The sequence below is a fragment of the Monodelphis domestica genome, chromosome 5 (genome assembly GCF_027887165.1).
Source record: "Monodelphis domestica isolate mMonDom1 chromosome 5, mMonDom1.pri, whole genome shotgun sequence".
Taxonomy (NCBI): domain Eukaryota; kingdom Metazoa; phylum Chordata; class Mammalia; order Didelphimorphia; family Didelphidae; genus Monodelphis; species Monodelphis domestica.
In genome coordinates this window covers 48,470,065-48,483,891 of record NC_077231.1, presented here as the reverse complement: position 1 = coordinate 48,483,891, position 13,827 = coordinate 48,470,065, and the positions used below count along the sequence as shown (strand labels likewise).

The 13,827-nt window shown below is 36.4% G+C and overlaps 1 protein-coding gene across 2 annotated transcripts in view; it reads right to left on the bottom strand.

Annotated features, from left to right (window-relative positions):
- LGR5 (leucine rich repeat containing G protein-coupled receptor 5) overlaps positions 1-13,827 on the bottom strand; it is a 193,039-nt gene that overhangs the window by 60,879 nt on the left and 118,333 nt on the right. For both annotated transcript variants that reach the window (XM_001370010.4, XM_007503051.3), the window contains exon 4: positions 10,014-10,085. In XM_001370010.4, coding sequence (XP_001370047.1) covers positions 10,014-10,085 — 72 coding nt within the window. The remainder of the gene's footprint in view (positions 1-10,013; positions 10,086-13,827) is intronic.

Sequence of the window (13,827 nt, the reverse complement as noted above, 5' to 3'; positions counted from 1 at the left end):
ATCATCTGTCTTAGAATCCATACGGTGTATTGGTCCCAAGGTAGAAGATTGGCAAGCCCTAGACAAAGGGGTTGTGACTTGCCCAGGGTAGCATCAGTAAGTCTGAGGTCAGATTGGAACCCAGGACTTTTGGTCTCCAGGTCTGGCTCTCTATTCACCCAACTGCTCATGATATTATACTATTTATTTTTAAAAATTCATTAAATTTTTTTTGAGTTCCAAATTTTCTGTCTTCTGTCTCTCAATTGAGAAGGCAACCAGTATGATATCAATTATACACGTAAAGTCATGCAAAGCATATTTCCCTATTAGCTATGTTACAAAAAAAAAATGAAAGCAAGAAAGAAATTGGAAAAAGCCTGCTTGCATTTACATTCAGAGTTTATCAGATCTTCCACATTTTTCATCGGGAGTGTTTCGGAGTTGTTTGGATCATTGTATTGATTATTGCTGCTGTTGTCGTCATCAGCCCGGGGAAATGGCTCTCTGGGGAGGAAGGCTTCACATTTCTAAGGGTTCAGAGTAAAATTGACCACATTAGAAAATGTACGTGGTAGCCAAATGTGGTCAAAGGATAAGCTGGGTATGTAGTCAACCCCCAGAACTTCCTTCCCCCTTGTTCTTCCTCTCGCCTCTCTCTAACTGCTTGACTTGTCGATGCAATTATCAAAATTCCTCTTTGCTGATCGATTTGATTGGAATCAAAATCAATCAAATTTGATGGGATTTGATTGGAAAATTCTGGTGAATGTGCATGGTCTTTCTTAGCCTGACTTAACTAAATAAATTCATAGTAGTTTGGTAAGGAGGTTCAGTATAGATCTAAAATTTGCTCAAGTTCTTTCTCATTTTCTTAGGATTCTAGGGCTTAGAGGTAGAAGAGACTTCATTTGGGAGATGAGGAAACTGAGGCCCATCGAGGTGAAATGGTTTGCCCAGAGTTATAACAATCTGGCCAGAAATACTAGTTAAACAGACTTCCAGAGGAACAAAAATGAAGACTTGGTTTTACTCTGGAGTAGGAAAAAAGACCATTGGATGTGGAGTTGAGGACCTGCCTTGGCTGTCACTTACTAGGTTTGTGATGTCAGGCAGGGTATTTTACTCCACTGAATCTCAGTTTCCTAGTCTATAAAATGGGGACAATATTGGCAGAGGGTTTTGAGGATCAGATGAAATAATGTTAGTAAATCCATTTACAAATCAAAGAGACCTAAAGAAGTGTCTGTTACAATTATTGTTATTTTAAATTATTAACTTGCAAGGTGCCAGGGTTTGGGAGGGGTTAAGATCTGACTTGCCACTAATTCACTTGCAATCTGACCCTAGTCCTTAAATAACTCCTAGACCCAAAGTTTCCTCAATGAAATGTAACTCACTGTGAATTCTGATTACATTTTCTATTTCCTTCCAGAAAAAAGGAAATTAAATTATATTTGATTACATTATCCACCCCCAAAATCCATTCTGGGACCAAGGCAGTCAGGTTTGCTGCCAAAAGGCAAAATACACATGACCTACATTGTCAAGGCACTGGACTGGCTGCCTCTGACACTTGCTCCTTCCCCCTTTCTCTCTGATATTATAACTTTGTGCTTGGAAGAAGAGAATGAAAAAGAAATAAAGCCCCTACGTGTTTTCATCAAGAACAGAAAGTGCCCTTCACTTGTACACAACTAAACTGGAAACCAGCATTCTCTGAAATACAACTTCATCACTGATTACCAGACAAGCTCCATGACCCTCTCGAAAGCTTTTGCTGCAGTGGCTCTGTGTATTTTGACACAGCAAAGTGGGCAGTTGGAGCTGGTCAGATTTCTTTGGTTTTCCGACTGCTTCCAGTAGAACTCTTCAATCAGTAGATCAACATTCATTAAGTACCTACCATGTGTCAGTTACTGTGCTAAGCACTGGGCAGATAATGAAAGGCAAAATATAGTCCTGGCTCACAAAGAGCTCAGGGTCTAATGGTCAAAAGATACTTTGGGTGGCCTGCCTGCTACATACTTAGTGAAATAAACATCTAATTTAGTCAATGCACAAAATATTTTCTTTTTTTTTATCCATCATATAGTCAGACCATTTGTAATTGTGACTATCATACCACCAAAAATGGGATCTTGGTCAAAGGTGGGGGACATAGTAGTAGTCATCTTCTCCAGAACTACAAATGGCAGTGGCATCTCCTTTATAGAGGGGACAAGATAGAACAGGGCTTGCTAACCCCATTTGAGAGTACAGGAAGGTGTAGAACGTGGCCCTAGTGCCAAAGTTTCAATCTAGGAGCTAAGGTTGGAGATTTGATGAAAGCTCTGAATACAACGAAGACATGTTTGTATGGGTTAAGAGAAACCTAAGAGGTAAGCCAAGAAGAAGAGAGCATATTCACAACAAATACAAGTAGAGCCTCAGGGAAAAGAATGGCTTGGACACAGGGACTGTAAGAGAAGCTAAAGGAAATGAAGCCAGAGATAAAAATGGAAATTGGAGCTCTTGAGGAAAAAGTTGAAAGGGAAAGAAATAGCTTAGAACAGAAGTTGAAAAACTATACCCAAGTGGTGGCCTTCCTGAAAAATACAATGGAGCCAAAAGAACTCTACAGTTCTATGAAAGAACAAGAATTATCAGAACAACATTATTTTTTTAAATCAAAAGAACATATGAGATAACTACAATAAAAAACAACTAACATGAGAAGCAAGTGAAGAAAAGATAATTCAAAAATCATCAGATTCTTTTAAATCCATGAACAAACAAACCCAAAACCTTTTGGTACCATATTTTAGGAAATCATGGAAGAAAATTGATAATGTAAATTAAATTTATAGGGAAAAAGTAAAAAATATAAAGAATCTAATATTCGTTATCTGGAAACAAACAAACAAACAAACCTAAACTAAAAATGCTCAGAAAAGGCATAAAGTATAAAACTTCTACAAGAAAGAAAATTATAATAAATATTGAGAAATAAAGAAATCATAGTAAGGAACCAGAGTTGGGATTAAAGAAAACTTATCAGCAATTACTATAAAGAAGAGGTGATCTTGGAATACAATATGAAAGGTAAAAGAAAAGAGACACAAATGAGAATAACATACCCTGAAAAATTAAGCATAATCTTATGGAAAAGGGAAAAAAAACCTTGTCCTTTAACAGAATTCTTTCAAGTATTCCTGATGAAAAGATGACTGCTGGCTAGAATATTTGAAGGACAAACAAGAGACAAGAAAAACCTAGAGAGGCAAATTAAATTTCAGTAACTGGAAGTTGTGAAATGATGATGAAGTGTTTATATTCTGTAGGTGGGAAAGGACTAGATTTCCTTTTAGGATCACATTATCTTCATGGATCAAAGAGGGAGTAAAAAAAGAAATAGGATCTATGAGATAGTTTTGTTCCATCTTGCTGGTTTTAATAGAGGAGAAAAGTGAGGAGAAAAAGAATAGACTAGGGAAGAAATGAGGAAGTAGGAGACCTTACTACTTCTCATGTTTGAAGTATATAAGAAGATGTAATATTTATACAAATAATTAAAATTCATATAATATTTATAGATGTGAAAAAAGCTTTTGGCAAAATAAAACACCAATTTTTTCTAAAAACCTTCAAAAAGCATAGGAATAAATAGATATTTTCCTAACATGTTAAACAGTATCTATCCAAAACCAACAGTTGGCGTTATTAGTAATGGTGAAATTTCAGAGGACCTTGAAATAACATCAGGAACGAAGCAAGAATGTCTTTTGCTACTACTATTGGATTTATTTCTAGAAGTGCTAGCTATAGAAATAAGAGAAAGAAAAAGAAATTGAAGGTATAAGCACAAGCAAAGGAATAACAAAATCATCCCCTTTTTTTGGCAGCTGACAGTTTTTTTTAAAGAACCTTAGAGATTCAACTAAAAATGAATTGAAACAACAAATAACTTTAGCATAGTAGTAGAATATTAGAAAAAACTCATAAAAATGTTAGCCTTTCTATATAGAACCAACAAAACTCAGCAGGGAGAGATGGAAAAAGAAATTACCAAGATACAAGTAGGAATCTTATGAACACAACTACAAAATACTTTTGTAGAATTAAAGGATGATTCAGATAATTAGAGAAATATTAATTGCTCAGTTTGGATCATAACAATATAATATAAAAATATTCTCTAAATTTAGTTCCACACCAAACAACTTTGAAAGATTTAAAAACTGATAAATTTAGTGAACAATTTTCACTCCAGGAGACTGATGATGACGAATCATGCTTCTCACCTCTTGGCAGAAATGCAAATGAGGTATGCATTTTTAGAAAGGACCAACATGTGAAATTATCTTTCTTGAATAAATGTATTTATAACTAGGGAGCGGTCTTTTTTGTTTTTTGTTTTTTTGCAGGAGTGGGAAGGGGCTCTTGGGAGTAGTGAGATAATAGTAAAAATGATGTAAAAAATAGTAGGAAAGAGCATCAATTAAACATTTATAATGTATAGAAAGGAGAGCAAAGGAAGTTGAAGAGACTCTCCTAACAAGGACAGGTTTGGCACTACTATGCTAAATTTGATATACTTGAACATCCCCCACCACCAAGCCATATTCAATTGAGTTTCCTATGTAAGCTTTTCATAAGGATATGCTCAAGTTTGTTAATGTCCATTGAAATCATAATTACATAGCAATCAAAATTTAAGAAAATTAAAATTATAGTCAAATCTGACCAGGAGATGATAGCACTTTAACGAACTCTGGTTAATAAAGGAATACACAGCAGCACTCTAAGCCAACTTCCAATGTTCCCAAGGGACTCAAATCTGAGAAAAGGGTGTCCTCATGAGTACACATCTAATGCCATTGATAAAACCCAATTCATCCCAATGTTAATGCATCTACCTTGATGCCCCTGTTTCTGATGACATAAGTATCAAATTAACTCTTCATTTCTGGAAACCTTGTAAACATAGCTGTCCTCCGTGGAAAGGAAAGGTAATTGTTAGGGTACATTAGAACTTCCCAAGCCAGTGACACCTTGTGAACAAAAAACTATTAGAGTGTATGAAGTCAGAAACCAAACCCATCCACTTTTATCAGGGAAGTTCAGCCCTAGTTTGGAGGGGGAACAAAAGGATCATGGTTTCTTTTTCCTCAAAGAGTTCACATTTGCCAGTGATTTTCTTTTCAGCTGATAATGGCTTTTGGTTACCAATGCTTATCCTTCCATCTTCTGTCTGCTTCCCAGCTGTTTAAAGCCCCCATTGGCCAATGCCATTATCTTGATTTTAATTCAGTCACTAGATACCAGGCCTTTACAGAGACAACACAACTGCATGTTTTTTGCTTCTTTGGCCTCTTCTTTTCTACTTCAGGGGAAGGCATTGGCAACAAAGAACCAAAGATACTGTCATGTTATTGAGGAACAGCCTTGGACATTCAACAGAATCCTCCCTAGGCAACAAAGAGCCCTTGTTGGCTTGCTTATCTTTGGTCCAGAATACCTATAGAATGACGAGAACTGCAAAGAGACTTTGTATGTTTGAAGTTAAAAAAAAATTAAAAAGAGCTGGATATAATCTCCAATGCAGAATTTCCCTCATTGTTTTTAGAAGAAAAAAAAAGATCAAAAGAATAATCTTGAAAGACTCATGCTCTTTCTCTCATGTCATTTCAGTAAAGGGAACTGAGTAAACTGAACTAGTAATTATTAACCAACTGATTCTGAACACTGATTTTCAAATGATTGTTTGTAATTTTATTATTGCCTTTACTAGGTCGTTGGTAAATGCAATTTAGAAATTTCTTCTCCCCTATTTAAGATCAGAAATCAAAATTTTGTTCAATAAAGTGTTTTCTTATGCAACTGAAGCCAGAACAGATAGGAAGCAGATTTAGACTTCATGTCATTGAACTTTGTTTTTTTTACTAGTTAGAGGTAAAAGCAGAATTGACTGCCTCTGAAGGAAGAGGGCTGCCACCTGTTACATATATTCTAGAAGGGACTTTTATGGGGGTAGTCATTGGATGTAGATATTAGTCCATTCCAACTCTGAAAAACTGTGATCTTTTGGTATTGTGGACATATATATGTATGTATATTCCACAGGCTATTTGTCTCATAGGGATAGAAAGAAGCATGTTGTAGTAAATAGAAAAATAGGCGAAGAGTCATGGAAACATAGATTGAAGTCTATGTGTACATTTCTACATGAAAGCATGGAATAGATTATAAACAAATTCAAATTAATCCTCAGTAGAGAAGTTCTCAATAAATTAAAATGAATACAGATTACAAAAATTTAAATTTTTTTTATGTGACAAAATTAAATTTTGTCACAACTTTGTCACAATTTTGACAAAGTATTTCTGGCATCATCTCAAACCTATTGTCTAGACTTAGATATATTCCAAGTCATCGTGGCATCATCCGCTTAATGAATGGATAGTTGGGATTCATCAGTATTTTAGCAATGTAAAAGGTATATAGTAATAACTAATATTTATAGAGCACCTACTGTATGCCAGGCACTGCAGTAAATGCTTTATAAATAGTATGCCATTTGACCCTCAAAGGCTGTGATTATTGGTCTCTTTTTACAGTTGAGGAAGCTGTGGCATAAAGTTGGAAGTGACTTGCCTGGTGTCACACAGCTATTAAGTATCTGAGACTGATTTGGACTTCCTGACTCCAGGTCCAATAATTTATATACTCCAGCTATGTTAATCTCATGAAAATGTTCTTTGAACAAATTGTATATGTGGCAGAGACCACCAGGCTATTGGGGTAAGTCTTCTTCTCATTTCCTGTAGTGCTGAGGTCACTGCAGGCTGGGATTCATATGTAGGCATTGAATTCCTAAGCAGATGGGAAAGGATCTGCCACTGAGTGTGGTACTCCCTTCCTACTAGGAATCCTGGATGTGTCATTGGCTTAGATCTATAATCAGAGACCCTGAAAGATTAAAAATTGGTGGTGGATGGGGAAGTGGAGATCACATAAAAAGAAGTCTCTTGGTGTTCAGTTTTTTTTGGCTCACTTCTTGGAGGTAGATGTGACTATCCTGATATTAGCTCAAGATAATAACTCTTGGGGGTAGCTGGGTAGCTCAGTGGATTGAGAGCCAGACCTAGAGATGGGAGGTCCTGAGTTCAACTCTGACCTCAGACACTTCCCAGCTGTGTGACCCTGGGCAAGTCACTTAGCCCCCATTGCCTAGCCCTTACCACTCTTCTACCTTGGGACCAAAGCACAGTATTGACTCCAAGATGGAAGGTAAGAGCTTAAAAAAAAGATAATAACTCAGGATGTTAATTAATTAATGAATGCCAATTAATGTAATCATGTTATTGGGTGTGCTACAATCTCTTGAAGGTCACCCCTCAGCCTGCTACTTTACTTTTTACCATATTTGGTCTCATCATTCTTAATTCTAGGATAATACAGAGGCATGTTTAGATATTTCTTCATTAATTATTAATTACATGTCTGATCAATTAATTATCTTGGTGTTCCCACCCCAGCTTATTAAATGTTTATTTAACAACCTCTGGAAATGAGTTTCCTCATAAATGATTGCTCATATCTCTCTTCATATCAACATTCCTTACCTCAAGACTAAATAAATATTGAATTTCCTGGTCATATAATTTATTAATAATGTAATCAATAATGACATAGATATGAGTAATTATAATATTTTAGCTGTCAGAATGACCATAGCCAGAGTCACTTCTATCATTGTAAATACAGATGATTTCTGGAAACATAGTTTTACCATTCAGTTCACTCACAGTACCAACAAAGATGCTTCCCAGGATTTCTTTTTATCTTCTCTGAAAGATAACAAATCCATCAAGAAGAGAAGTTTCCTCTACCTTCTTTCTTTATATCCTCTATAATTTCTTACAATATATAACTCATTTTTCTCCTTAGATTCATTTCATTTGAAAAATGTTTAATTTTTTTACATGTTGGTACAATTTTTAATAATTATTTTTTGATATTTTGTGATTGATGTTCTCTTCCTCCCTGCTTGCCTCCCTAAGGCAGAGGTAATATATGTTGTACATGTGTACACAAGACCCATTTTGGTGTTCGTCATGTTGGAAAAGAAGACACATATTGCTTACACTAAAGAGGAATTCATGGAGGAAATAATGTGAACAATGGCAAAATGCATTGAGACTCCCTCAGTTCTTTCTATGATGGTGAATACTTAAGACTCGTTGCTCATAAAATTCTCCTTATACTTTTTTTCATCAAATAGCAATGAACACAGTTTTCTCCAAAGCATTTTCTCATTTCTTGCTCTCAGTTTCGGCCATAGTTTCTCTCAAACCATCTCCATTAACTCTCTCTTTTCAGTTGCTCAGAAATGGCCAGCCTTCACTGCCAAATCCTCAATTCTATGCATTCTATCCCCTAGAGGACTGGCTTTTGAGACAAATGTTACACCAGGATAAATAAAGCTCTAGTGCAATATGGGCTAAAGATTGCCAAGTGCTTGATTCTCAAGAGCCATGTGGGCTGGGCAGTGCAAGAGTTCTTCCTCCCATTATATTGACGAGGAAACAGATTCAGAGAAGTTAAGTGACTTGCCCAAGTTAATACGGCCAGTAAATATCAGAGCAGGAATCTGAACCAAAGTCTTCTCAGTCCAACCAAATCGATTATGTGTTCTGTTATACTATGTGTCTTTCTTGTCTTTATGATTTGGTATTTGGCTCTGAAAACTGATGCATTTACTTTGGGGCCCCAATCTCTCGCCTTCTTTTGCTCTTCATTTGCTTGGGTAAGTTATTACATGAAATTCAGCCAATGTCATGTGCAAAGAACTGTATTCAGCACTGTGGATGCAAAGATAGAACCAAAAAATGGTCCTACAATGACTCCATTGTGTTTCGTGGGAGGAGTGAGACATACCTTTTGGAGTGTAAATAAATAAATTAAAAAAAATAAATTAAAAACAAATCAAGAAAATATTCCTTCCTAGGGAAGGAACACTTGAATGCTAAAGATTCTATGAGACTTCTTATCTATTTCTCTACCTTATATAAATACATATACATGAAAAATAGTTTTACATATGTATTTATATGATATATAATGAAATAGTTTTACTACTTTTAAATAATTTAAATAATTTTTAATTTTTGTAGGGCCAACAAGATGGCACAATGGAACATCAAGGTCCAGACCTGGGAGGATTTGGGTTCAAATCCAGTCTCAGACAATTCCTAGCTGTTTGACCCTGGGTGAGTCACTTAATCCTATTTGCCTGGTTCTTGCCTTTCTCTCTTACTATGATACTAACATAGAAAATAAAGTTTAAAAAAGAATATTTCTATATTACTATATTAAAATAAATTTTAAACACTATGACTATATGTATATATTCATTTTTCTTTTATTATTATTAAATTTATTTATTTATAATCTTTTTCCATGGTTACATTATATGTACATATTCAAATCTATTTATTCACTGGTAGAAGCATTACCTGGTAAAGACTCTCCCTTGGCCAGTGCAGACATACATCTGCTCTCAACTCAAAAGTCTTACAGATTTTTCTGGGTCATGTAGCTAGTTAGAGGTGAGACTTGAACCCAGTTTCTGACCTTATCCATTATGTCCCAGTCCCTTCTAATAATATTAATGTTCCCAATTCACTAAAGTCTGACTCAACCCTGATGAATTTTGTCATAAATTCTTGATTCTAGAAGAGACTTCAGAGGCCATCCACTTTAACCCCTTCATTTTACAGATGAGTAAACTGAGACCAGATAATTAAGTAATAATGGACGTGGAATCCTAGTTGATAACTTCCTACCTGTGTGACCTTGGGAAAGTTCTTTCACTAGTCTGGACTTTGGTTTCTTCATCTGTCTAATGAGATTAGATTAGATAATCTCTAAGATTTCTCTTGCCTCTAAATCTCATGATCTAGTCTAATGGAACAGACAAATCCAAACTTTAAGTGGGCTTATGAGCCCAAATTGATCCTACGTGGCCATGTTATTTCAAATATACTTACAGGGATTGAAGACTTCGCAGATTCTGGAGAGCCTCTGCAGGTACTTGTCTTAGTTGATTATTCTGCAACATACTGGCATGAAAAAAACAGAAATGCGCTATTAAATTAAATAACCAAAAAGAGATGGCTATTACTGAAAGAATGCACTGAAATTTACAGCTGAACAAGAATAATGTTGGCCACAAGAAGGTGCCATGTATTTGTTAAATTGTGGTCCCTTTTGTTAGCAAGTTTAATAAACAAAAATCCTAATGTCCTATTTAAGGATACGTGCCACTACAATGAAGTTCTTTGAATGTTTATCAAGTATCTATTTCCAGTCACAGTGCTAGGTGCTAGAGTGACAAAGATGAAACAGTCCTTGCCCTCAAGGAACTGACATGAGTTTGGAGGAGGTATAATACAGCTAGGTGGTGCACTGGGCTTGGAAACAGGAAGACATCTTTTTGAGTTCAAATCTAGCCTCAGACAATTATTAGCTGTGTGACTTTGGGCAAGTGTGCCTCAGTTCCTCATCTGCAAAATGAGCTGGTTGAGGAAATGGCAAACCACTGCAGCATCTTTGCCAAGAAAACCCAAAGAGAGTCCCAAATAGTTGACTGAAATGAGTCAACTGCAACATAATATAGATAAGTAAATAGGAAGTAATTCGAAGATGGTCTCTGAATAATAAGACTGCAGAAAAGGCTTCCTGGGATAGATCCTGGAAAGAGCTAAAGAGTCTGACAGGAGGAAGAGAAAAGCAAGTTATTCACTTAGTCAGGGAGATAGTAGATGCCTTTTTGAAGAATACCTAGGAAGCAGGGACAACTCCAGGAGGCAAGGTAGAGACTGTAGGATCTCTAGTCTGGAAGTTGTGGTTTTGAATCTTGCCTCGACTACATAATATCTGGATGATCTGGGTAAGTCATTTAACCTCTCTCCCAGACCTTAATTTCCTCATATGTAAAATGTATATATGGGTGTGTGTATAGATATATCTATATACATATGTATTTGTGGCTGTTGTTATTCAGTCATGTCTGTCTGTGTGACTCCATTTGGGGTCATTTTCTTAGTAAAGATACTAGAGTAGTTTGCCATTTCTCTCTCCAGCTCATTTTACATATGAGGAAACTGAGGCAAACAGGGTTAAATGATTTGCTCAGGGTCATAGTGCTAGTTAGTATCTAAGACTAGATTTCGACTTGGGTCTTTTAGACTCCAAGCCTGGCACCCTATCCACTGTACCATCTAGTGGCCCTGAATGGATATGGATATACATTATCTATCTATCTATCTATCTATCTATCTATCTATCTATCTATCTATCCATCCTTATCTGTCTGTCTATATATCTCATCTACCTGTCTGTCTGTCCATATCTATCTATCTAGTTATCCATCCATCCAACTATCTATCCATCCATCCATCTATCTATCTATCTATCTATCTATCTGTAGGTTTGTCTATCTTTCTCTCTCTCTCTCTCTCTCTCTCTCTCTCTCTCGTTCTGTCTGTCCATATCAGTCTCTCTGTCTGTCTGTCTGTCTGTCCATATCTATCTATCTAGTTATCCATCCATCCAACTATCTATCCATCCATCTATCTATCTATCTATCTATCTATCTTTCTATCTATCTATCTATCTATCTATCTATCTATCTATCTATCTATCTATCTGTAGGTTTGCCTATCTTTCTCTCTCTCTCTCTTTCTGTCTGTCCATATCAGTCTCTCTGTCTGTCTGTCTGTCCATATCTTTCTGTCTGTCTATATGTCTGTCTATCTATATCTTTGTCTGTGTCTTTGTCTGTGTCACTCTGTCTCTCTCTCCATCCATCTATATCTATCCATCTGTCAATCTACCTCTCTATCTTTGTTAACCTTAAAATGCTACACAAATTCGAGTTGTTATTGTTATTGCCAGGCTAGCATGCTCAGAACATAAAGAGTATATGAGGGGGGCATAGAAAAGTGAGTGAGAATTTTATTTGTGAAGGACTGAGAATGGCAGGCTGAGGAGCTTTGCTTTACCTTCTCTCTTTTAGAGACCGCTAGGAGCTGCTGTCATTAGTATTTGTGCAAGGGAGTCACATAGGCTGAGCTGTGACTAAGAAACGTTAATCTGGCAGCTATATGGAAGATAAACTAGAGCGAACCTTCTAAGGATGCTGGTCAGTTCCAGAAGCTAGCAAATTGAGGAGGAATGGAATTAAAATCTCCTTGTAAAGTCAAATGTGTTACTATCTAGTGATCGATGTGTTCATTAAGGACTTCAATGAAGTAGTTAGGTTCAAACAAAGTGATATTGGGAATTGACCCTAGAAATCTCAACCAGGACCAAAATGTGTGCATTAAGTTCTTCACAGATGCAGCTCTAACTGATGTCTTTTAATTGGTCAATGCAAAGTACTATTTGAATTCTCCTTATGCCACCTCATATTTGCTAATCTCTCTCTCTCTTTTTTCTAACCATTACCTTCTGTTTTGGAATTGATACTGCATAGTGGTTCCAAGGCAGAAGAGCAGTAAAGGCTAGACAGTGGGGGTTAAGTGACTTGTCCAGGGTCACACAACTAGGAAATTCCAGATTTGAACCTAGCACCTCCTATCTCCAGTCCTGGCTTTCTATCTGCTGAACCACTTAGCTGCCCTTTGCTAATCTCTCATTAAGATTGTCATGGGCTGACCTCTTTCCAAAAATGATGGCTAAGTTGTGGGGAATATGGGGCTTAGGTTATGAATGACAGTACTTAAAATAATTGTTCATCTTGGATGCTGTCACCCAACAAGTTGAAATTAACAGAGATAAATACAAAATCATATACTTGGTTCCCCAAATTTACTTCACAAGTAGAAGATGGGGAACGGTATGGTTCCAGATAAATTAATCTGAAAACATAATGGGTTTTTTTAGTAGACTATAAGCTCAATATATCAACTGTGTGCTTGGACCACATTCAGAGAGGCATCGTTACAAGGAATGAAGAGGTGATACTCTTGCTTCTTCTCTGGAGAGATCACATCTGTGGTATTGGCTTTGTTTCTAAGCACCATAGACTAAGAAGGGCATTAATTAGCTGGAGAAGGACCAGAAGTGGGTAATCAGAATGGCGAAAGAATACAAATTCACATTCCAAGAAGATGAGTTGAAGGAAAGAGGGATTTGCTGATGGGAGAAGAGAAGTCTCTGGGAGGACAAGATACTTGTTCTCCAATACTTGAAAAGCTATCAAATGGATGAAGGATTAAACTGTTTCTCCTTGTTCTCAGAAGGCAAAATTAGAGGCACTGGGTACAGATTGAAAAGCAACAAATTTAATCTTGTCTTAAGGGAAAAACCCTCTAACTTCCTAATAATTAGAGTAGAATGAGATTCCTCTGGAGTAGTGATTCTAATAGTATGACCAAGGGTCCCTTGAACATCCCTAAAACCCTTTTAGGGGACCTACAAAGTCAGAATTATTTTTAAAATAAAACTAAAATATTTTAATTTCAAATGTAGTAAATATCAATAGATAAACCTCACATGCCCAAAAGTTCTTTGGCAGGTTCTATATAATTTTCAAGAGTGCAAATGGGTCCTGAGACACAAAAGATTGAGATACATTTCTCTGCAGGTGGGGGCTCTTCCCTGGGGATCTTCAAGCAAAGGCTAGATGAACCCTTGTTGGGGATGCATTATTGGAGATTCTTTTTTGGACTTGGGTTGGACTAGATGCCCACTGAGACCTCTTCCAACTCTGAAATTCAATAATTATATGTAATTGAGTTGAGGATGAGTCAGTTAAAGGAAATGGGGATATAGAGGTAACTTTCTATAACTTCCTCC